At 37.9% G+C, this 21,928-nt stretch overlaps 2 protein-coding genes across 3 annotated transcripts; both read left to right on the plus strand.

Moving 5' to 3' along the window:
- Positions 1-1,194: 1,194 nt before the first annotated feature.
- ctsh (cathepsin H) lies at positions 1,195-5,643 on the plus strand. Its single transcript, XM_042495966.1, has 12 exons — positions 1,195-1,320; positions 1,478-1,509; positions 1,742-1,847; positions 1,933-2,003; positions 2,148-2,252; positions 3,333-3,419; positions 3,535-3,590; positions 3,683-3,764; positions 3,860-3,928; positions 4,011-4,117; positions 5,092-5,217; positions 5,304-5,643. The coding sequence occupies exons 1-12, from the start codon at positions 1,254-1,256 to the stop codon at positions 5,371-5,373; spliced, it is 978 nt and encodes a 325-aa protein (XP_042351900.1). The 5' UTR covers positions 1,195-1,253; the 3' UTR covers positions 5,374-5,643.
- A 767-nt stretch (positions 5,644-6,410) lies between these two features.
- On the plus strand, positions 6,411-17,057 carry blm (BLM RecQ like helicase). Of its 2 annotated transcripts, XM_042496654.1 has the most exons (22): positions 6,411-6,739; positions 8,567-8,627; positions 8,712-9,363; positions 9,482-9,614; positions 10,456-10,559; positions 10,660-10,774; positions 10,868-11,523; positions 11,735-11,911; positions 12,030-12,148; positions 12,240-12,353; positions 12,468-12,566; positions 12,657-12,805; positions 12,909-13,015; positions 13,351-13,511; positions 13,609-13,804; positions 14,504-14,694; positions 14,783-14,927; positions 15,062-15,261; positions 15,444-15,639; positions 16,081-16,203; positions 16,319-16,520; positions 16,658-17,057. In XM_042496654.1, the coding sequence occupies exons 1-22, from the start codon at positions 6,645-6,647 to the stop codon at positions 16,845-16,847; spliced, it is 4,185 nt and encodes a 1,394-aa protein (XP_042352588.1). In that variant the 5' UTR covers positions 6,411-6,644; the 3' UTR covers positions 16,848-17,057. The 2 variants fall into 2 exon arrangements, with proteins under 2 accessions (XP_042352588.1, XP_042352587.1); XM_042496653.1 differs by having other exon boundaries at positions 8,567-9,363.
- The last annotated feature ends 4,871 nt before the right edge of the window (positions 17,058-21,928 follow it).

A 21,928-nucleotide genomic window follows, 5' to 3' on the forward strand; every position in this document is an offset into this window, starting at 1 on the left:
TTTCTGAAAGTAATACAGTATGTTTTCACAAAATGTTAACAATGGTTTTATAAATATAAAATGGATTTTTAGTTATCTATCCAATTGTTCTTGTGATATAGGGGATAATTTTCCAGATTCTCAACTATTGAACAGATAGATCATTACATAGAGCTACTGTATGTAGATGGTCTTTGAGTTTGTGTTGATTGTTGTGTGTTGTGTTGGTGTTGCTATGTGTTTAGTTGTACTTTGAGTATGAATGTTATGGATGTATATTTATTTAATCTAGTTAATAAAAAATTGTTATTGAAAATAATGGAGACCCTAGGAGGAGCAGCTATTGTTTATTACAAAAGCTAACAGGGATCTCAGAAAACAAACAAACCCCCTCCTTTGACCAGTTAAGTGGTTTAGCATCAGATTAACCACTTAACAGGCATTGTAAATGCACGGTTCACTTTTTTTTTTTTTTTTTTTTTGCGATCAAACTGCTTTAATACATTTTTCTAATTTTACGATGCATTTCAGTATTTTGATTATGCTTATAAAGATTATTCTATTTTTATTCCAATAAATTAACTGGGTTTTTTTCTGATCATACATTTTAAACAGATTCAAATTTGATTCATATTTTGTTTATTTGTTTATTTTATGAAGTTGCTTTTCTTTGTAGATCTTTATTATATAACATTGATCATTTGTTTTTGTTTATTTTTTTTACCATCATTCATTCATTTTACTAGATCCATGATTATTTGTATCTATTTATTTTTGTCAATTTATTTTTATATCTTTATTATATGAAGTCACATTTATTTAAAAAAAATTATATCATATTACATTGACTTTTGCACTTTTTATAATGCATTATACTAGGATTTCGTTTTTACATTTTTTTATATTTATAAATAAATTGATGCATTTTGTTACCATTCTATGGTCTATGATGTTGTTGGGTTTTTTGTTTTGTTTTTTTATTTTGCAAAGACATTTGTTAGTGTTAATGTTAAAGGGTTTAAGTGCACACGGGTCAGTGGTTCAAAATACGCAACACACAAAATAGTATTCAAAAAATAACTTGGGTAGATGACGCAAAGAAAGAAGAAGACAAACATGTATTTACCTAATGGGTGTTACTTTTGGCACTGACTGGCTCTTTCTGGTATTATTTTTGTCAGCAGGGGAATTTGACCAAGCACCTCGTGACTTCCCATCTGCTTAATTTCACCTTCACGCGCCGTAACCGACAGACGCTCCAACAAGTGATCATCATGAACACTTTTCTGCTTGTGTTTGCTTTGTTGTCAGCAGCTTCAGCTTTTCGCCTGTCTGAACGAGGTAAACTGCAGCCCTTTGGTGAAGAAATCCACACTCACTTTTTACACTTTGTATGAGTTCACTTTAACTTTCACTTTCATAATCTGTCATGGCGTTTATTTCTTTGTTTTCCTTGTATAATGCTATTTATGACATGCATTTTGAAAATTGTTTTCAGACGAAGTTCACTTCAAGTCATGGATGGCAAAGGTAGGTTAAACTTATGTATCAGTTCAGTCGATCAAACGCTGTAGTTACACAAACGTGTACAGTATGATGAAGTTACCTGCGATGAAAAATCTCTACATTGTGACTAAACGTCTCTGAAGTGTGATGCTTAATTGTGAGCTACATGATTAGAAACGAATACAATCATCAGCTCTCATTTATATCCATAATTAATCAAAATATATATGTTAATATAAATCTCCCCCATGTACAGTACAACAAAGTATACAGCCTGCAGGAGTACAATGAGAGACTCCAGATATTCACTGAGAACAAGAGGAGGATCGACAAACACAATGCAGGAAATCACACATTCACAAGTAGGAAAAGCTTTTTATGCTTTTACTTTTTAAAAATATTTTCCATATTAAAATGTGTTGAGCATTGTTTTATCTTCTCCCACAGTGGCGCTGAACCAGTTTTCTGACATGACATTTAATGAATTTCGGAAGTCTTTCCTCTGGTCTGAGCCACAGGTAAAGACAGCTATACAGGAATAAGTTTATGTAGATGTTTGAGTTGTATTTTATTTTATTTTATTTTATTATTATTATTAATTTATTTTTATTTGTTTTTTTCAGTGAGGGTCTTAATTTTGCATACTGCCTTATCTATTGCAGAACTGCTCAGCTACCAAGGGGAACTACGTCAGCAGCAATGGACCATATCCAGACTCCATCGACTGGAGAAAGAAAGGAAACTATGTGACAGATGTGAAGAATCAGGTGATGTTTAACTGCTGCAGTAACACACACACACACACACACACACACATTTTATTTTCAGTCATTGATCTCAAAGGTCTCAGAGTATATTGTTGGGTAACACAGCAGATTAAAATAGTTTTTGATGATAATTTATCACTCCAGCTATAATTGTCAAACTGCAAAATACAAACTACATCTTGTGTTACATCTAATGCTGATAAAACCCTAATATATACTCATAATGGTCATTATGAATACTAAATACACGTACTTCTTCTGCATTGCAATGCACACAGGAAATGGAGGAGCAACTCACAGCTGGAAAAAAATCAACTTAATGTGGCCAGTGATGAAACATCTGCAGGAACACTTTATAAAACAAAAGTAGATCTTATTTGGAAGAACATTTTGCTGTCCCTTTGTTAATTTTAATTTGCAGTTTTAAGTAAGCTGCAACATTAAAACCACTGACAGGTGAAGTGATCAACATTGACCATGTTGTTACAATACAGTAGCCAGTCAGAAAAACCTTGAATCCTGGCATTCATGTGGACACATTTCACCCAAACACTGTTACAGACCGGGATAATGTCACAGTGCAAAAACCTCCCAGAAATGGCTCAAGGAACATGACAATGAGATTTAGGTGATGACTTGGCCTCCACATACCCAAGATCACAGAGGTCACTTGTTCATGCCTTGACAGGCCAGAGCCAAGTCCAATCTGAGGAGGCCCAACTGTGGATCATACTTGGCTTCATGGTTCCCTCATGTCTCACAAATGCCAGCCCGGTTTTTAGTGTCCAGATTTAGTGTCTTGGTTGACAGCCTGAGTTCTTTGTAAAGTGGTGGTTTCAACATACCATAGTTCCAAGGCCACTTAGTCTGCAAGGTGTCTCAGTTTGGACTTGTGTTCCTGTGTCAAACACAGGTGTAACTAATAACATAAATTACTGCATTGAATTGCAGTAATAGCATGATCAGTGCTTCATTAATGTTATTAGTTGCACTGTGCTTTCCTTTGCTCTTTGATGAAGGTCTATACATTTTATTAACTCAAATGTCTTATAGTTTTACCTTTTTGTTTTTGCATTAAAGGGAGCCTGTGGTAGCTGCTGGACTTTTTCCACATCTGGCTGTCTGGAGTCGGTTACCGCCATCAACACTGGGAAGCTCGTACCACTGGTGACTGTCTTTCACTTCTCTATTAAAAGTGCTGCTCTTGTATTAAAAAAAAAAGGAAGTTCAAATGTCATAGAAGAGCCAAGAGTATTTACCGTAGTCTCTAATTTTCATGTAGTCAGAACAACAGCTGGTAGACTGTGCCCAAGACTTCAACAACCATGGATGTGATGGGTGAGAGTCAAAAATATGATTCCTTCCTCTTTTTGGTAATTTCCGTGTAACAACAGCACATTTTTATAACAACATAATACCTTGTCTTCTAGCGGTCTCCCCAGTCAAGCATTTGAATACATCATGTACAACAAGGGACTGATGACAGAGGAGGATTACCCATACACATCCTTTGTAACTATGCCGTACTACAGTATAGACACAGCTAAATAATGAGTAAATGTAAGTTTGAAGTCATATTTAATGATCCTTTCTTTATATAAAAACAGGAAGGTTCATGTGCATATAAACCAGAACAAGCAGCTGCTTTTGTGAAGGAGGTCGTGAACATAACAGCGGTGAGTGGACATCAAAGTTTTCATTCATGGCAGATGTCTTTATTGAATACATTTTTGAGTGATGAAGGTTTTTCTGTTACAGTACGATGAGATGGGGATGGTGGATGCGGTCGCCACACGCAATCCTGTCAGCTTTGCCTTTGATGTGACCTCGGACTTCATGTCCTACTCTGAGGGCGTGTACACCAGGTGAGCCGCAGTCCCACAAATATTCTCATGCATGTTCCAGAAAATTGATTTGTCTGTCAGTTTTCATAAAATTTGATCCTACATGAGTTGGAGGGCATGGACACTAGACTGGCACAAACATATTCAGTAGAACAGTACATTTTATGGCAATATACACTATAATGAATGGTTAATAGAAAAGTACACAGTTTGCTTCCTTTGGGGGATAATGACTGTTTCACCTCGTGTTTTTCTGTTCGGTTTTCTGGCTATGAGGTGAAGCTCACATCACTAAATACAAGTCAAATACAGGTGACAATGGAAATAACACAAGCCCATGCATGCTGCTAAAGCCAAAGTTTTCAAATTTATTTATTTTACAATGTATATCCTAAAAACTGTTTAATTTAATTTTCACTTTTACTTGAACAATCAAGAGTATTTTACAATTTTAGATCCGGCTCCCTCCAGCTAAGCCTGGCAAGAAGAGTATCAGTTGGATAACACTTGCACTCACAGCTAGATATGTTACCAGTTTGTACTAAAATTCCCCATTTATCAGTGCTGGATAACCCTGAGGAAAGGGACTCCAATGTAATACACACACTATTTTTTTTCTTAAAGTTATACAATTTAGTAGACCCAAGCACAAACATGAGGTGTGTGCACATGTCAACATTTGTTTCGTTTTATTAGGATCAAATTTAACCAAATGCCTTGAGTTTAAAATGGAGCCAAAATATGATTCGGCAAAGCCAAACTACCACAGTCACATAAAAAAGGATAGGATATGACTTATAAATATAATTTACATTTACATGTAAATAAGTTTTTAAAAGACATTTTGTGTCTTTACTGTGAGTCAAAAGTTCCCATACAAAGGCCCTCTCTGTCTGTAAAGCTGCTAGACTTTAAAGTCTTTTAGTTCCTCATTCTTTATTAAAACAGTCATGAGTATGAAGTTTGATCCAACTCACTTCTCTTCCTCCTTTCAGCACTGAGTGTGAAAAAACCACAGACAAGGTGAACCACGCTGTGTTAGCGGTCGGGTATGGACAGGAGAGTGGCACCCCTTACTGGATAGTAAAGAACTCATGGGGATCTGGCTGGGGGATTGGCGGGTAAATCTTCTATTTAATCCAGTGCAGGAAAATATTACTAAATGTATACCAACCGCAGAAATATAATACATATTCTCCCCTTACAGATATTTCCTCATTGAGCGTGGGAAGAACATGTGTGGACTTGCTGCCTGCTCGTCTTTCCCTGTGGTGTGATTTCTGTGCGACCGCAAACTACTAAAGGGCTGAAAAGGGAGCAGAGTTCAACCTTTATTTTTTTATTATTCAAAGTGATTTTTATATAATCAGCAGCATATTGTGCATTCAGACAGTTGGTTCTTGCACAATGGAGTTAGCTCCACTAAAGCACTATGATAGGGCAGATCAAATCACATCTAGACTAACTAATAAATCTGAAATGATCCCTTAAGTGCCGATCATTACATTTATTGTACTGGAATTCACAAATAAAATCTGTTAAATGTTGTTTGTTTGATTCTTTCCTTACAATATATTACAACTATGTGCACAATGCTCAGATGTTATGGCTAAAAATGATTACTGAAAAAGTTATAATGAATGATTACACAAAACAACTCTAGAAAGAGAGTGTGCACATTAACTTAAAAAAATGTTTTATCCTTCAGTGACATTTATCAGTTTCATTGCAAATGTAAAATGCTATTTTTTACCACAGCATCAAGAAAATCAAATTGATGTAAAAAAGAAAAATCTTGATTTTTTTCATTCTGATGAGGATAGAATAAGCTTGATGAGCCTCAGTTTATCCTAGTTGTTTATATGCTCAGTACAACATAAACCTCTTTATATGCATGCCTATCCAAAGCCTTCCAAAATATACCAAGCCATGACCATGGATAAATTATACATTTACACAACAGTTATCATTTGTCATGATGACTATCACATACTTTAATAAGTAATACTACTTCACAAAAGTGATATTAGTAAATACAGTTGACAAAAATCTGCCTGCAATCATTTTGTAGTTCAAAGGCAATAAGAGAAAAAATACTAGAATTTTATTGGTACAATTGCAAAAATTATTTGGGCTACAATAATAGTAACAATAATACTACAAATACTTAAACAATATCGTGTTTCTACACCCAGTATCATTTTTTGGGCGATTTCCATAGTTTTAGGATCCATGTCAAAAAACTACATTTCCCAGGATCCTCAATCCCGCCGGGTTCGGCCAATAAGGAGCCAGTTTGTTAAATGGGCGCAAACTCCGTTGTCTGTTTTACTCACATCCCTGAAGCGAGTAAGCACAGTGTTTGAATTGGCAGGTAAAGCGGTCTAAGTTCAATGAACTTTAATGAATTACAAGTGAAGCGCGAGCGTCCGGTCATTTGTCTCACCCAGTGTCGCGAGCAATGCTGAGGTAAACCGCCGCCACTTTGTGAACTCAGCTCAGACTGCTGGCAAGCTAGCACTGGCTAGCTTAGCCTCTCATAACAACAATGTCTGGTCTTCCACTAAATAACTTGAAGGAGCAGCTGGCGAGGCACAGCAATGCTGCTCAGAGCAAGCTGTCTCTGGCTAAACCTAAACCGGGGTAAGTCTACCGCGAGCTCATGCTAACATGAGGAAATAACACTAGTTAACGCTAGCTAACTTGTAGCTTTGAGCTGTCAGCTGTGCTAGCTGATAGACACTCCTCAGCATTATCAACTTAACAGGGGTGTGTTTGCTTTGTTAGAGATGACTTACTGTGCAAAATGTGTGTATGCTACATTTCAGAGGTCTCGTGCATTCAGAACAAGTAGTTTCCCAATTCTAACGTTTTATGAGCAAGTCTTAATTCATCATGAAGGAAGTCTGTTTGTCATACAGCAGAATATACGTTTGTTGATCTAAGTGGTGGAGGTCCAAAAATACTGTATTGTTTTACTGTTTGTACGCATTAAAGTTACATTTGCAATTTGTCTAGATATTATGCACCCTATACTACAAGGATATTAATAACTGCTGCCTTTAAGACAACGCTGAAGTTCGCTTCCGAGTGAGCAGTTTCAGGCACGACACTGAAGTCAGTTTTAGATTTGTTACTATTGATTCAGCAGTGATGGGGAGAGTTAAGGGTTTTTTTGCACCTCTTACTGTTGTGAAAGCATGTTAGACATGTAAGGTAAAGCCCCGACACTGTGTGTAACCGACTTTCACATTTGTGAAACTGCAAAATGCAAAACAACTAAAGAGTGTACTGCTTATTTAACTTTTTGACCACATTAGACCAGGTCCAGATTAAAAAGTATTATACTAAGAGAGGTCAAATCTGGACTGGATTATCCCAGAAAGACTGGAGATGATTTAAAACTCTGTTTCTGTAAAATCTTTGTACTATTTGTGAAAATGCATAAAAGGAAGATGAGTCAAATCTAGACTAGATTGTCCCAGATTGGCTAAATATTATTTAAAACATGATTTTGCGGAAATACAAAAGAAATATGGGGAAAATTCCGCTACTTTTTTTCATATGTAGACCACATGAGACCAGGTCCAGATCAAACCCCTGTATTTATTCAGGTCAAACCTAGATTATTCTATCTGATGTGTGAAAAAAACAATTGAATCTCATTTTTTTTGCATTTTCACAAATAGAATATAGGTTTCACAAATCTGACATTGTGTTGTAAATAACCTTAGTCTCTCTGGGATAATCTAATCTAGGTTTGGCCTGTATAAGTATAGTGTTTTTTTGGCAGAGTCCTGGTCTCATGTGGTCAGCAAGTGGAGAAAAAACAGTGAAATCTCCCTCGTTTTGCATTTTCACAAATAGAATAAAGGTGTGAAAGTGGGTCCGAAACAGTGTCAGGACATTACCTTAAATGTCTAACATACTTTCACAACAGTAAAAGGTGCAAAAATCGGTCGCTGAGCAATGTAAGTTACTTTTCCCTTAAATGTCTCTGTTCAGCTAATGTTTGTAGTGTTTCCTGTGGCTATTAACTCATAATGGAGAGGCACTAAGTGCCGTGTCATTTTAAAGCAAATCATTCTTGATTTTCAGCTGTAATCACTTGTCACCACTGATCAGACTTAAGACCCGGTGGCTGCAGCTGCTCTCCAGCTGGTACCTGGCTGCACATATTGTGAAAAATAACTGCGTAATGTGTAAAATAAATTGTGACATTCTAAACAAATCAGCCATGTGCCTGTGGATAGTCTACATATGTTAATGCTAAAACCAAACCAATTTGTTAACAGTTATGAAAAAGAAAATTTAATTTTGTTCCCAATTGAAAAGAGAAAGATTTGGAAACACAAAATTAAAAGTTGACTACCATCTTAAACCATCCAATCTCAAGTTGGAAGAGCATTACGCCCTTGCTTTTAACTGTCACATTATGTTTTCATAATTTCACACTGGTTTATTTTTCAGGGCCTTTTCTTTCAAAAAGAAGTCCTCATCAGGTACAACTAAGGTGGAAGTCCTGACCAAGGTAATCTCCTCTAATGTTTTGGCAAACAGGAATGTCAATGTCCCTAAGAACCCTTTGGTGACTCAGTCTCCTTTTTTAAACAAGCTTGAGAGACCTCAAAAATCCCAATTCAACAGCTTCTTCCCTGTAAGTTCAAAAGGCACATCGGACTCCATCAGCCCAGCAGGTAACTGTGCTCCTGCAGGCCAGACTCCTTCAGCAGTGTCCGTTACTAAGGTGAAAACAGCTTCAACTAAATCTGACAATCAGTTCACTAGTAGCAATGGAGACAACTCCACAAGTCTGGATACATCTCTGGGATTCACATTAGACGACTGGGATGATTTTGATGACTTTGAAACTCCTGTCAAAGCAAAAAATGACTCATTCAGTTCAGAAATATCTGGGAAGAGTGCCAATCCAGGATCATCTTTTAGTGAAGAAAAAACACAGTTCGCAGGGAAATTAAACCATGATGTCTCTCTTATAACACCGGAGTTGAGCACTGGTTTTGCAAAGAAGAAGGGCCTTTCCACAAGTGAACAGTCTTGTATGAAGACAGATAAACGTGAGCACACAGTCAACAAAACTGCAGCTTCTGTAGGACCTAGTTTAAATCAGGACCCAGCAGAGTTTGAACACCAGGATTCTCCTGTTAGAAGGCCCAGAAGAAATCTTCCTGCTCCTGTAACCTCTGTCTTCAGTGACAGTGAAGAGGACAACAGTGATGTGATTGAGCCTCTAAAAGAAAGGACAGGTAACGAGCCATTTCTTGCAGCAGTTGTATTTCATTTTTACATTAAGAGGTAGATATGGCTCTGGAAAGCATTAAATTAAACAAAATAATACACAGGCTATATTTTTTTGCCTTTCAGATAATAAAAAATGTATTGACCCAAAGGCAATACAGCTTTGTGACAATTCAGAGCCTGAAGATGATTTTGATTACATTCCCCCTTCTCCGATCCCTGATGACATCTCTTACAACACTTCTACAAAGGAGACCAGGTCAGTTTGTTCAGTTTATTATTTATTTAAAATCTATTGTCACAGGTTCTTGTGTATTCATGGTAGTAAATATACTTGCATCATCTGTAACCATGTTACAGTTGATGATTATTATGATGATGATGATGATGTAGAGTATTCCACCCATTCAGCATTGTTGGACTTATGATGGCCTGTTCAAAAAAAAGAGAGAGAGAAACTAATGCAGATGACGTCTTTCAGTATGCTACACATTCTTTTTCCCTATAGTTTTTTTTTCTTGTTTTGTTTTGTCATCAATAATACCTATTTGAAGAAGATAAAGATAAGACTACATAGAAGGCAACATAGCTCAATGTCAGCAAAACCAGTAATACAATTAAGTAAAAAACACATAGAAGAATTGCAGCAGTACAAAGTTGTTTTTTTTTTACATTTATTTAACCAGGTTGTTCTCATTGAGATTAAAAATCTCTTTTTCAAGGGAGATCGGGCCAAGAAAGTCAGCAGTGAAAACACAAAATGCAATTCACAAACACTAAAATTTGCATTAAAAGATAACTATCTAAGAGTCAAAAGAGAGGTCCCTGAGAGTCAATTGTACAACCAGTCAGGCTAAAAACATCAATGTCCTATAGAATCTATAGAGTAGAAACTATATTCACTGCACTATCAAAAATAAAATCTATTATTTTTAATAGTGCAGTGAATATAATGAGTGCACCTTGCTGTGAAGGGTGCACACTGTTTGTGTTACTGTAACAGTTATAAGTGTCAATGTGTTTATGATGTTAGACTGATTTCACCCTCAAGAGAATTTTGAAAAGCAAATGGAACACAATTTTTATTTTATCTTAAACAGATCTAAATCAGCTGGTGCTGAAAGCCGAGAAAGTCCTGTGCAATCAAAGGGACCCATCACGACACTACCCGAACCCTCTGATCAACACTCAAAGGACAAAATAAGTGGGTGTCAGCCTTTTCTTGATTTGTCTGGTTCTTGTGCAAATCCTATTTAGAAAAGTAGCGTTCATTAATTTAGATGTTTCTTCTGATCATTTTGCAGATGAGCAACTCTTCAGTATCATGGAGTCAATTTGTTCTCTGGTTGATTCCATCCCTGAACATGAACTAATAGCTCTGTCATATGGAGATGAGCTTTTGCTGAAGAGGGCTCAACGGTGTGTATATTTGAGTGGAAAACAGATTTGTTTTTATTTATAATATTTAATAGATCCTCAGTATGATTGCAATCATCTGCCTCTCTCCTGCAGGAAGAGGATTCTTGCAACAGGTGGTGGCGGTTTACTAAAGATGCAGCAGCCAGACAGCACTGTGCTTTCTGAACCCAGCTTTAAAGAAAAGACTTCTCTCAGCTGTGATTCATCAAATGTTATGTCATGTAGCACCTCTTTGTCTGTGCACTCCAAAAAGCCTCCTCAGATCAGGCGATCTTCAGTCATCTCTGTGGACAATGACTCTGATCACTCTGACAGTATTATTATCACAGAGCCTTTGCACAGTAAAAACAGTGGGACCATGTATGTAAAGAGTCAGAGCACCTGTGACTCTCCATCAACCCACAGCCTCACAAATCCATCCCTTGATTTGTTGAAGAAAACGAGTACAGACCTGGATGATTCAGATCTCTTCTTCTCTCCCAAAAAGCTGCAGACTGTTGTTCAGAACAAACCTAAAACCCCAGCAACTGTTTCAGCAGCACAAGACATAGAACTAGATGACTTTTACAATGACTACTTTGACATAGATGACTTCAATGACTCAGATATCCCTGATTACTATGACGAACCCCCAAACTCCAGCACCGTGACTAGAACAGTGAAAGAGGGGGGACCAAGTAAGTCTTTGTGGGAGAAGAAACCATCAACACCTGCTCCCACACCCAAGCCGTCAAAGATCTGCTCACCTGGTAAGACTGTGGCATGAAAAAATTCACATTTACAGAAGCAGTCATTGACTATGTGTTACATGCACAAAACATTCCATTTTTGCCATCATACTGAAAAAGACAATGTTCCTACTATTCTGTTTATGGCTGATGAAAATAAATATTTTACTTGAGTAGCCTGACAGCCTTGTGGTGCATTTTACTAACTCAGTCTTAATATTTTGTGATGCAGAGCCCACTTTCAGAAACCCGGCCCATGATCGCTTCAGAGGGTTCAATTTCCCCCACTCACAGGAGATGATGAAGATCTTTCACAAGCGTTTTGGTCTTCATCATTTCAGGTTCAATCAACTGGAAGCAATTAATGCAACAATTCTGGCGGAGGACACTTTCGTTTTGATGCCCACAGGTTAGCAATGATAAAAAGCTACAAAAATGAACTTTATTGTAGCCAATTGGAAGTAGATTTAGGACATCAACTGCAGTAAAGATGTCCACTTTTCTACTATACTTTATACTTTTTTTAGGTGGAGGTAAAAGCTTGTGCTATCAGCTGCCTGCCTGCGTGTCACCGGGAGTCACTGTGGTCATTTCTCCCCTCAAATCACTCATTGTAGACCAGATCCAGAAACTCACTACACTAGATGTAAGTATGTTTGCTCCTGTTGGTCATTTGGATCAGTATAAAGTATATGATGTTGTTGTAATATGTTTTGTACTATTTTTTTAAATTCCAGATCCCAGCAACAAGCCTGTCTGGTAATGTAAGTGAGACAGAAGCAGGCAGGATTTATATGCAGCTCTCCAGGAAAGACCCCATCATTAAACTTCTCTATGTCACTCCTGAAAAAGTGAGAAATAATATTTTCTCTAGACTCTAAATGTGCATTTTTTTTTTGTTTGCTATAATTAAAGTTAGTATTAATTTTGTTTACTCAAGACTGATGCATCTCTTTCTTCACCAGTTGAGTTTAAGTAACAAGCTGATCTCTGCCCTGCACAACCTGTATGAGCGAGGCCTTTTGGCGCGTTTCGTCATAGATGAGGCCCATTGTGTCAGTCAGGTGTGTTCCTCTGCTTTATCCACAATCTGCAGTGTGCTTTTATTTATGTAACAGCTGTTGTGAATCATCCTACAACTGTGAATCTTTCAGTGGGGTCACGATTTCCGCCCAGACTACAAGAAGTTGCATGAACTGCGTCAGAAGTTCCCCAACGTGCCGATGATGGCCCTGACAGCCACCGCCACCCCGCGTGTTCAGAAAGACATCCTGAACCAGCTGAATATGACTCGGCCGCAGGTGTACGTGCTCCATCCATCTCTAATTTTAAAATAAGTTCTATTTTAATATCTTGGAATTCAAACAGCCAACAGCTTTCTTATTTTCCGTGTAATTTCTCTTTAGGTTCACCATGAGCTTCAACAGAACAAACCTGAAGTACGCTGTCCTGCCCAAGAAACCCAAAAAGGTTGACGAGGACTGCATTAACTGGATCAAGAAGCACTACCCACGTAAATAATTCAGAGCAGCTTTTCCTGATCCTGGCTATTTTCAGAACACTGCTGTATCTGTTTTGGGGTTGTTTCATAGTTGTATGTGAACACACTGAGGTCCATCATATCTGAATATTGTTGAAAGAACAGTTACATAAAGCACATAAAATTCTTGAGTTTATATCAGAAATAGTTTAAAATCAAAGCTTCCGCCAGACAGTGAAATGCTTTTGTAAGCAGGCTTTTAATAAATTAAAAAACATGTTTGAATCATCCTAGTAGAGAATATTTTGTGAGTGATTACAGACCCCCTCTCTCTTTTGTTTTTTAACCTGCATCTCTGCATGTTACAGGTGACTCTGGCATCGTGTACTGCCTGTCCCGTAACGACTGTGATGCCTTGGCTGAGAGTCTGCAGAGAGCAAAGATATTGGCGCTGGCGTATCACGCAGGACTGAGTGACGGTGACAGAGAATACGTGCAGAGCAAGTGGATCAACCAGGATGGCTGCCAGGTGAAGTCACCACTCACTCAATGATATGATACCAGGATGAATGATAATTGCATTTGGATACAACGTAACATACAAATTCTTTCCTCTTGTCTCCCAGGTCATCTGTGCCACCATAGCCTTTGGCATGGGCATCGATAAGCCTGATGTGCGCTATGTGATCCATGCCAGTCTGCCTAAGTCAGTGGAGGGTTACTACCAGGAGTCTGGGAGAGCTGGCAGAGATGGAGAGATCTCTCACTGTATTCTTTTCTACTCCTACACAGACGTTCACCGCATCAAGAGGATTATCAGCAGTATGTAGCAAAAATATTGAGATTTCGTATTGCATGCAAAATGTGTTCTGATTGTTTTTGGTACCATATATTTACAGAAAACTTTGAAAAACATTTTCTCTCTAGTGTGGTATGTGTATTACTGTCTATTTTGTAATAATAGTATAATGCTTACATTGTGTATTCTGCAGATGTTCTATACATATGTATTTACAAAGTACTATAAGTTTTTTTCTATGTATATATATTGTTCTCTCTAGTGGGTGGTATGCATCTTACTGTGTTTTTTCTGCTTTTAATTTTAATCTTTTAAAACCTGAGCAAATTTGATTTCTTTCTAAAACACAGGGAGAAGGCAATGAGCAACTTAAGAACACATGGCCCAAAAAATAGCAAGAAATTAGTAAAATGTTATTTGGGTAATTTTTTTCTGTAACATAATTTTAAATATGTAAATATTATGATTATAAATTTTTCCATCGTTTTTGACAATTCCCCCTGTGTTTTTGAAAGAAATCAAACCAATTTTTATCTGTCTGTCTGTCTGTCCGCCAGTCCCTCCCTCCCTATGTCTATTAATATGTCTGTCTAATATATCTACTAGTTTGTCTTTTCTCCATAATCCTGAAGCCTATGAAATCATTTAAAGCGTATTTACTTTCCAAATGACTAACTACATATAAGTCATGTAGACTCAGATGGCTCTGTTTTCACTCACAGTGGACAGAGAAGGTGACAGACACACCAAGGCTACTCATTACAACAACCTCCACAGCATGGTGCACTTCTGTGAGAACATGATGGAGTGCAGAAGAATTCAGCTGCTCGCTTACTTTGGAGAGATGAAGTTCAACAAAAGCTTCTGTAAGGAGCACGCAGACGTCAGCTGTGACAATTGCGCCAAACCCAACGTAGGAATAATTTTTCTCTTTTATTCGTAACAAATTCAAAACGCACCCAGACAGCTGAGCATGAATGGTTGAATGTTTCTGTTTGCAGCAATACAAGATGAGAAATGTCAGTGAAGACGTGAAGAAGATTGTGAGGTTTGTCCAGGAGAATTGTGAGAAAGTCGGAGCAAAGTTTGGCAGGACCGCTCAGCAAAACCGACTGACATTGAATATGCTAGTGGACATCTTTGTAGGTAAAGCACATTCTTGCAATGAAAACTGATTTTGCAACTGTGAATCTTGCATGATGTCTTGCACTGTTGTGTTTATATTCCATGTGGCAAGAATTGACAGCCGTCTGATGCCAGCAATTGTTTGTTTGTGCCAGGCTCTAAATCTGCCAAGATACAGACAGGGATGTTTGGGATGGGAGGAGCCTACTCGCGGCATAATGCTGACCGTCTCTTCAAAAAGCTGGTGCTGGACAACGTCCTGGTGGAGGACCTCTACATCACAAACAACGGCCAAGCTGTGGCGTATGTCTCTGCTGGACCCAAAGCCATGAATGTGCTATCTGGACACATGCAGGTAACCTGACATATCCACTATACCGCAGCATGAAGAGCATGATATACAACATTTATTAAAGTGGAAACAGGCATATATTTCATTATAAGTTACAGCAAAAAATGTCTGTTTCCACTTTAAAGTTCCGGGTAAAGACGAAAACCAAAAAAGCCAAACAATAATCGGTACTTCTCTGATTGAAGGTGGAGTTCTATGAGACAGAGAGTGCATCCAGCATCAGGAAACATAAATCTGCTGTGGCCAAGAACGTCTCCCAGAGAGAGGAGAAGGTTCAGCAGTGTCTGAACGAGCTGACGGATCTGTGCAAGCAGCTGGGGAAAGCGTTTGGCCTTCACTATTACAACATCTTCTCCACTGCCACCTTGAAAAAGATATCTGGTAATTTCTGGAGCAACATAAAGTTCACCTCCAATGAAGATCAAGTTTTTAGCCATGTTAACATACCCCGATGGTGTTTTTTAAATTCTAGAAGACATATCATGAGTGAAATAAGAAGTTACAGTTTCACTAACAACTGGTGATTGGGAACAAGACGTATGTAACATTAGCAACACATTATTAGCTGTTTGATAATGTAGTCACGTTATCTATTACAGTTCTAACAGAGAGTGCAATGAGCAGATGCACAGGTGAATAGGTTCACTGGAGCTGCAGCTGAGGGGCAGAACTTAAACTAAATAAGGCTAAGTGTAGAGTTGCATCTAAGCCATGAGTGGATTTATATTTTCACTGAAAAAATCCCACTTCTAAATATGTTATTAACTGTCCTTTAAAAATGATACAACCAACCAACAATCCAACTTTTTTTGACATGGACAGAAAAGCTTTCTTCTGACCCCGAAGTCCTCTTACAAATCGATGGTGTGACAGAAGACAAACTGGAGAAGTACGGAGCTGAAGTCATTCAGGTCCTACAGAAATACTCTGAGTGGCAGCTGCCTGGTAAGAGCCAGCAAAAGTTTGTGCACATTTCACCTCATTTCCTTGACTCATAAACTCTTTTTTTTTCTCTCATTTTGCACTTCATGGTATTAATCTTACATCTTCTCTTTAACAGAGGAACAACAGACTGACAACGGTGGAGACGGGTGGATCGACACAGCACAAGGCCGCACATATGGAGACTCTGATGATGACACAGAGTCCTCCACGTACTTCAGTAAGCAGGCTACACAGGGACAGAAGAGAAAGAAAGCTCCATTCTTCAAATATGCCAAGAAGAAAAAAGCATACGGCAACACAAGTTCCAACTCTAAAGGGTCTGTACTGTGTTTGTCTCACATTTTAATACAGAGCTGGTCCTCATGTTTAGCAGTGATCCTTACTGTATTGCTGAAAACGTATTTCCTCTTTTCTCTCCTGTGCTGCTGTGGTGGTGGTGGTGTTGTGGATTCAGACGTGGCTATAGCAGCAATAAATCGTTCTCATCGTACAGCTATAGAGGTGGATCAAAAGCTGCAGGCCGGGGGTCAAGGAGCTCAGCAGGAGATGCATCAACAGGCAGGACACCAGGCATCCTGACCACCCCAACCCCTCAAACCAGTGACAGACCCTTCCTAAAACCAACCTTTTCATACTTGGACTAAGGCCTTCTTCTGGATCTGGCTTTCTGGGATAACAGACTACTTTTTTCAGACCAAGTTGATTTACCAGTTACATGCAACTGTTCATTGAAACTGCTAGAAGTGTACATATTTATGTTGTTTAGATTTTGTATTGATTGTTGTAAATTGTGACTTTTCACTGACTATTTTCATGCAATTGTTTTTAAAGATTTTTTTTATATTAAATATTAAGGACCAATTAAAAATGTTGTAATAATTAACTTCAGCTGGTGTGCAGATTTTGTGTTGTTCCACAAAGCAACAGGGAGCCACGTCACATTTTTATTCAATGTTTATTTCAAGTTTGAATAGTTTAATTTAATGGCACCAGTTACAAGGGACTATTGGAGAGAAACAATATTTTATACCAACTTGTACAGAAGGTTACCTACAGTACAAACATGGGTTCGGAATGGATCAGACTGAACAAGAACTGGATTTGGCACATGGATTTATATATATATATATATATATTTATACATGTATATATAACGTAATCAAACAGCAATCTCCAATCCCAGGATAGAACAATGCAGACTACATAACACACCACCAGACATGGATATGCATATACACTCACTGACGTGTATGCGTGGTTGTGTAAGGGTCTGCCCGCGGGGAGCTGACAGAGGGGCAAACAAGCACGTCAAGATGTCTTCAGTTATGACTGGTTCCATATGTCGACCCCTCAGTTCTACATGTATCATCCATGTTAATGCTGCAGCGATTTTGGCCAGAAATTCAATTTGGGTAGCCGACTGTGTTTAAATCATTTGATTTCTATCATTTAAACTGGATATGTAATTCACAGAAATAATGAAAAATACTGTATGTCTGAAGGACAGCCATTGGCAGTCTTTGAAAGCTGAGCCCTGATTATGTCGTACATATATTAACTTTTGGGACTGTTTTTTTTAAAGACGTGATTGCTACAAATATGTAAGAAAACAGGGAGTAGACAAAATAACAAAAACACCTAATGGTAAGGTTCACAGGGTTCCCACAGGTTGATGACATCCTTGAAGGTATGAATTTGACTAAAAATCAAGTCTTGAAAGTTTTTTTTTAATAGACATAAAAAGAAATAGGTCATTAAAAGTGCTTGAATTTATATATTTTGTGCAAGAATAGAAATAAAAACTTTTTTTTTTTAATCGTTTGCCATGGCTGCAACAAAACACAATTTCATACATTCAAGCTTTTCTCCCTTTAAAGGGTAACTTTGGTATTTTTCAACCTGGACCCTATTTTAGTACATTTGGTGTCCAAGTGGTTAATGGGAGTAAAAATTCTGGAAAATGATCCAGTGCTGAGAGAGACCGCTCTTGCCAGAAGCGGGAAACAGGTTGCTGATAGACTCAGATTAATATTCTAATTAAGTTTCCGAAAACATTATTAAAAAGATCCCTACAGAGATAGACCTTTTTGTTAAAAAGTCAGATTACTTTTGTTTAACCAGAAACAGCACTGAAACCCACAAGACTTTATTTAAATAAAGTAATTTTAGTGTTTACAGCTAGCATATTTTCACATTTAACTAGAGGATTTAATGGTTTATATAATCCAAACCAGAGTTGTTAATGCTGGAGCAGTGGAAAGAGAAAGCAAGATGTTTTTTTATGAATTCTATTTTTTTCCTGTCACCTTTGAAAAAAGTGTATTTAAAATGACTAATTAGCGATTTCTGGGCTGTTTCTGGTTAAACAAAAATAATCTTACTCCTTAAACAAAGAGGTCGACCTCTGATTCTTTCCATACTGCTGTTAAAGACTTCAAATATTAATCTGAGCCTGTCAGTGGCAAAAACAAACACTGTAAGTGGACATAAATTGACGGTCTTTATGTGAATTGCAATGCAGTCTGTTCCTCTGCTGCTGGCTGCAGCGCTCTCGTTCAGTATTGGGCCAATTTTCAAAAATTGTTGCTCTCATGAGGCACTTAAGCACAAAATTGCATGAAAATAGGGTCCACGTTAAAAGAAAAATACAGAAAAAAAATCAAGATAAACACCAAAAAAATACTCTTTAATTGTTGTGTGAGCCTCTGTTAAGCCTGCTAGTAACTAGTATAAAAATTCTCAGTGTTATAAATTTAATTAAACTTGATCAATGTCTCACACTTTGCCATGTTGGTACCTTGGATTGAAGAGAATTGGACCTGAAAAGTCCTTGAGTTTAATGTTAAAGAAGATGTGGGAACCCTGAGTTCAGTCCAGTACAAAAACACCACAACCTCAGAATTGACCCTTCAACATCTCTGACACCGCCTTAACAAAACTGATCATACACAGATGCAGGTTTGTTGCTGGGTTGTTACATTATATCACATGGGTGTTTGTGTTATTGAGTCCATCCCGTGTTGTAAATTTAAGCACAGAAACAAATGTTTCATCTTGTGATGTGCCGCATTGGCTTTACCTTCACTGCGGCTCTTGAGGGATGGGCAGGCTGTTTCTGATTTGTAAAACCATGGATGACAATCAAAGTCTTTCATCAAATGTCACACATCTGGCGTAAACTGCAGCCATCTGCCATGAAGTAAAATAACTGTAAACTATGTAAACATGACACAGCAACTGAAATGTCAAATTAAAGTTGGGTTTGTCAACAGGAAATCCTGTCGAGACAAATTAAGACAGAGAATTAAGTGTACGTTACAAACAGTTTCAGACAGAGATGAACACTTTTTCCCTCTCGGCCTGGGGAGATTTAAGGATGGAGTCTGTAGTACGGCTGTTAGGGATGTTGTGTCTTTCGCTCTCCAGTCCTTCATCTTTGTCACTTTGGTAAACTGTAGAGTTAGGATCCAGGCACAGGGAACAATCTGTCACTTAACAATGAAACAGCAAAGAAAACAGCAGAACAAACATCCACACAAGAGGTCTCTAAGGAAAATTGGATTTTTATAAAATATTATTAATGAATGCAACAGTAACTACGTGTCTCAGTGGTCACATCATCATTAGAGTCAGCACAACAGCAAATTTGGTAATTTTTTTTTCTTTTTTTTATAGAAACAGAAAGGACATTACTCATTGTTGGATTTTCATACACAAGTTTGTAAATCTTTTTGCTCTTCCAGCTGATTATTGCTCCTTGAATAATGCTGCCTTGTTTTCTTGAATTGTTGCATGTTCAGAGAGACCACTGAAGCTACATAATGCTGATAGATGTATGAGAAACACCTTTGACCTTTAAAAGATGTCCTGCTAACTACTCAACCTTGCTGCCTGGTCGCTCACATCGACCTTTATGTCAGTAAAGAAGTAATAAATATGAAGTATGAATGTACACAAAAAAATGTCAACCCGCCCACCCAGCTCCACTCCCTGCTAGGAAAAATGTGTTTCATCTTTGTGTTGCTTTTTAATAGATGTATCCGAGTTACAAACTATTAACTTGACATAAATAAGCTCCGACACTGCACGTATGTGTGACAGGTTTCTTGCCAATGTAGCTCTAATGATTTGATTTTCCCTCAAGCGTCTGCTGGGAAATGTCAGCGCTGCTCCCTCCACCACAGATAACTAACGAAGGATAATGAGCTACAGGAGTGGATCCAGCCACAACGCCAAAGTGCATGCTACTCTGTGGTCAGGACTACAATTTAGCCAAGGACTGACACGCTTGGATTACACAGGAGCAAACAAAGAAGGTAGCACCATCGGGCCCTCAGTGGGAGTAGCTGCAGGTATGCGAGTGTGGCATTTGAAAATAGCAGGCCAAAAAAAAAAGTGAACCTGTACAGCCATTAGAGTGATGAGTTACCAAGTGCCTTCCATTTTGTTTTTTAAAGGAATACTTAACCCCCCAAATTTCAATTTGTGTATCAATTACTCACAGTGAACAAAGAATCCAAAAATTGAGAAATTCTTAATCAATTGAATCCACGTTTAACTACAGCAAAATTAAATCAGAACATCACAAACTCTCACACTGCAGTATTATCCATGTTTCATTTAACCAGTCGTGTGCTCTATACTTTCCAAACAAACTGACAACTGAGCTCACAGTAAAACTTACTTACACTCTCTTCCAGGCCAGACTCCATTGACAAAAATAGTAATTTTACCTCAGTGAACATGGGAGTTGCTGGTCTACTGTTCCCTTGATCTGTTCATTTGGGTTTCTGTGTGACTGTGGTGTTTTAAGAGGTTAGTTCAAATTCACCAAAGTCACACAATAACACAAACAATCCCACAGATCGAGGCAGCAGTATACATTCAACTCCTGTGTTCAGCGAGGTAAAGTTACTGTTTTTGTCAAAAGAGTCTGGCTCTGAAGATATCACATATAAGTTTCAAATTAAGTCCCGGTTTCCTGTCAGAAAGGGCTGGCTGTTTGTAAAGTCTTGAGCATATCTCTGGATAAATGAGACATGGATGACACTGCACAAGTTGTGCGACAGCTCAGTTTGTAAACAAATATTTTGATATAGTTCTACTATTTTTAAAATGCGTACCCTTTCATTTATTGATTTCTTCGAAGTTTTCTCCATTTTCTGATTCTTCTTAATCAAAGGCATGTGAGAATATCAATGTTTTATTTACAGATTTAACGTGACACGGTGAGCAACTGATACACAAACGCTCATTTGGGGATGAATTATTCCTTTATTCTGCGCTTTCAAAACAGCTCTCTGATATCCTTCAGTCTTCTCTACCTCTTTCTCTCATTTTCTTTCTCTTTTCCTTCTTCTTGCCTTTCGTAAAAAATGAAAAATGGACTCCTGTCTGTCTAAACCTCTGCCACTGCCACCTTGAATCCTGTTTCCATTCCTACATACAGACACAGTAACACTTCCACCTGCACTCAGTGCAAGAGGTAAACACGCAATACAAAAAACAGATTTTACCCAGAATCCAGCAGCCATGGCAGTTATTGCTTCCTGGAGCTGTGAGGCAGAAGAGTCTAAAGAGCCTGACCGACAAATCTAAGGGCAGAGATTATTCACCAATATCAGCTTATCACAGATATATTAATAACTGCTTTTATTTTGGCTGATATGAAAATTAAGGGAGATACATATGAAGTACATAATCTAGAAAAAAGTGCATGAGTTAC

This window comes from Plectropomus leopardus, chromosome 11 (genome assembly GCF_008729295.1).
Source record: "Plectropomus leopardus isolate mb chromosome 11, YSFRI_Pleo_2.0, whole genome shotgun sequence".
Classification (NCBI taxonomy): domain Eukaryota; kingdom Metazoa; phylum Chordata; class Actinopteri; order Perciformes; family Serranidae; genus Plectropomus; species Plectropomus leopardus.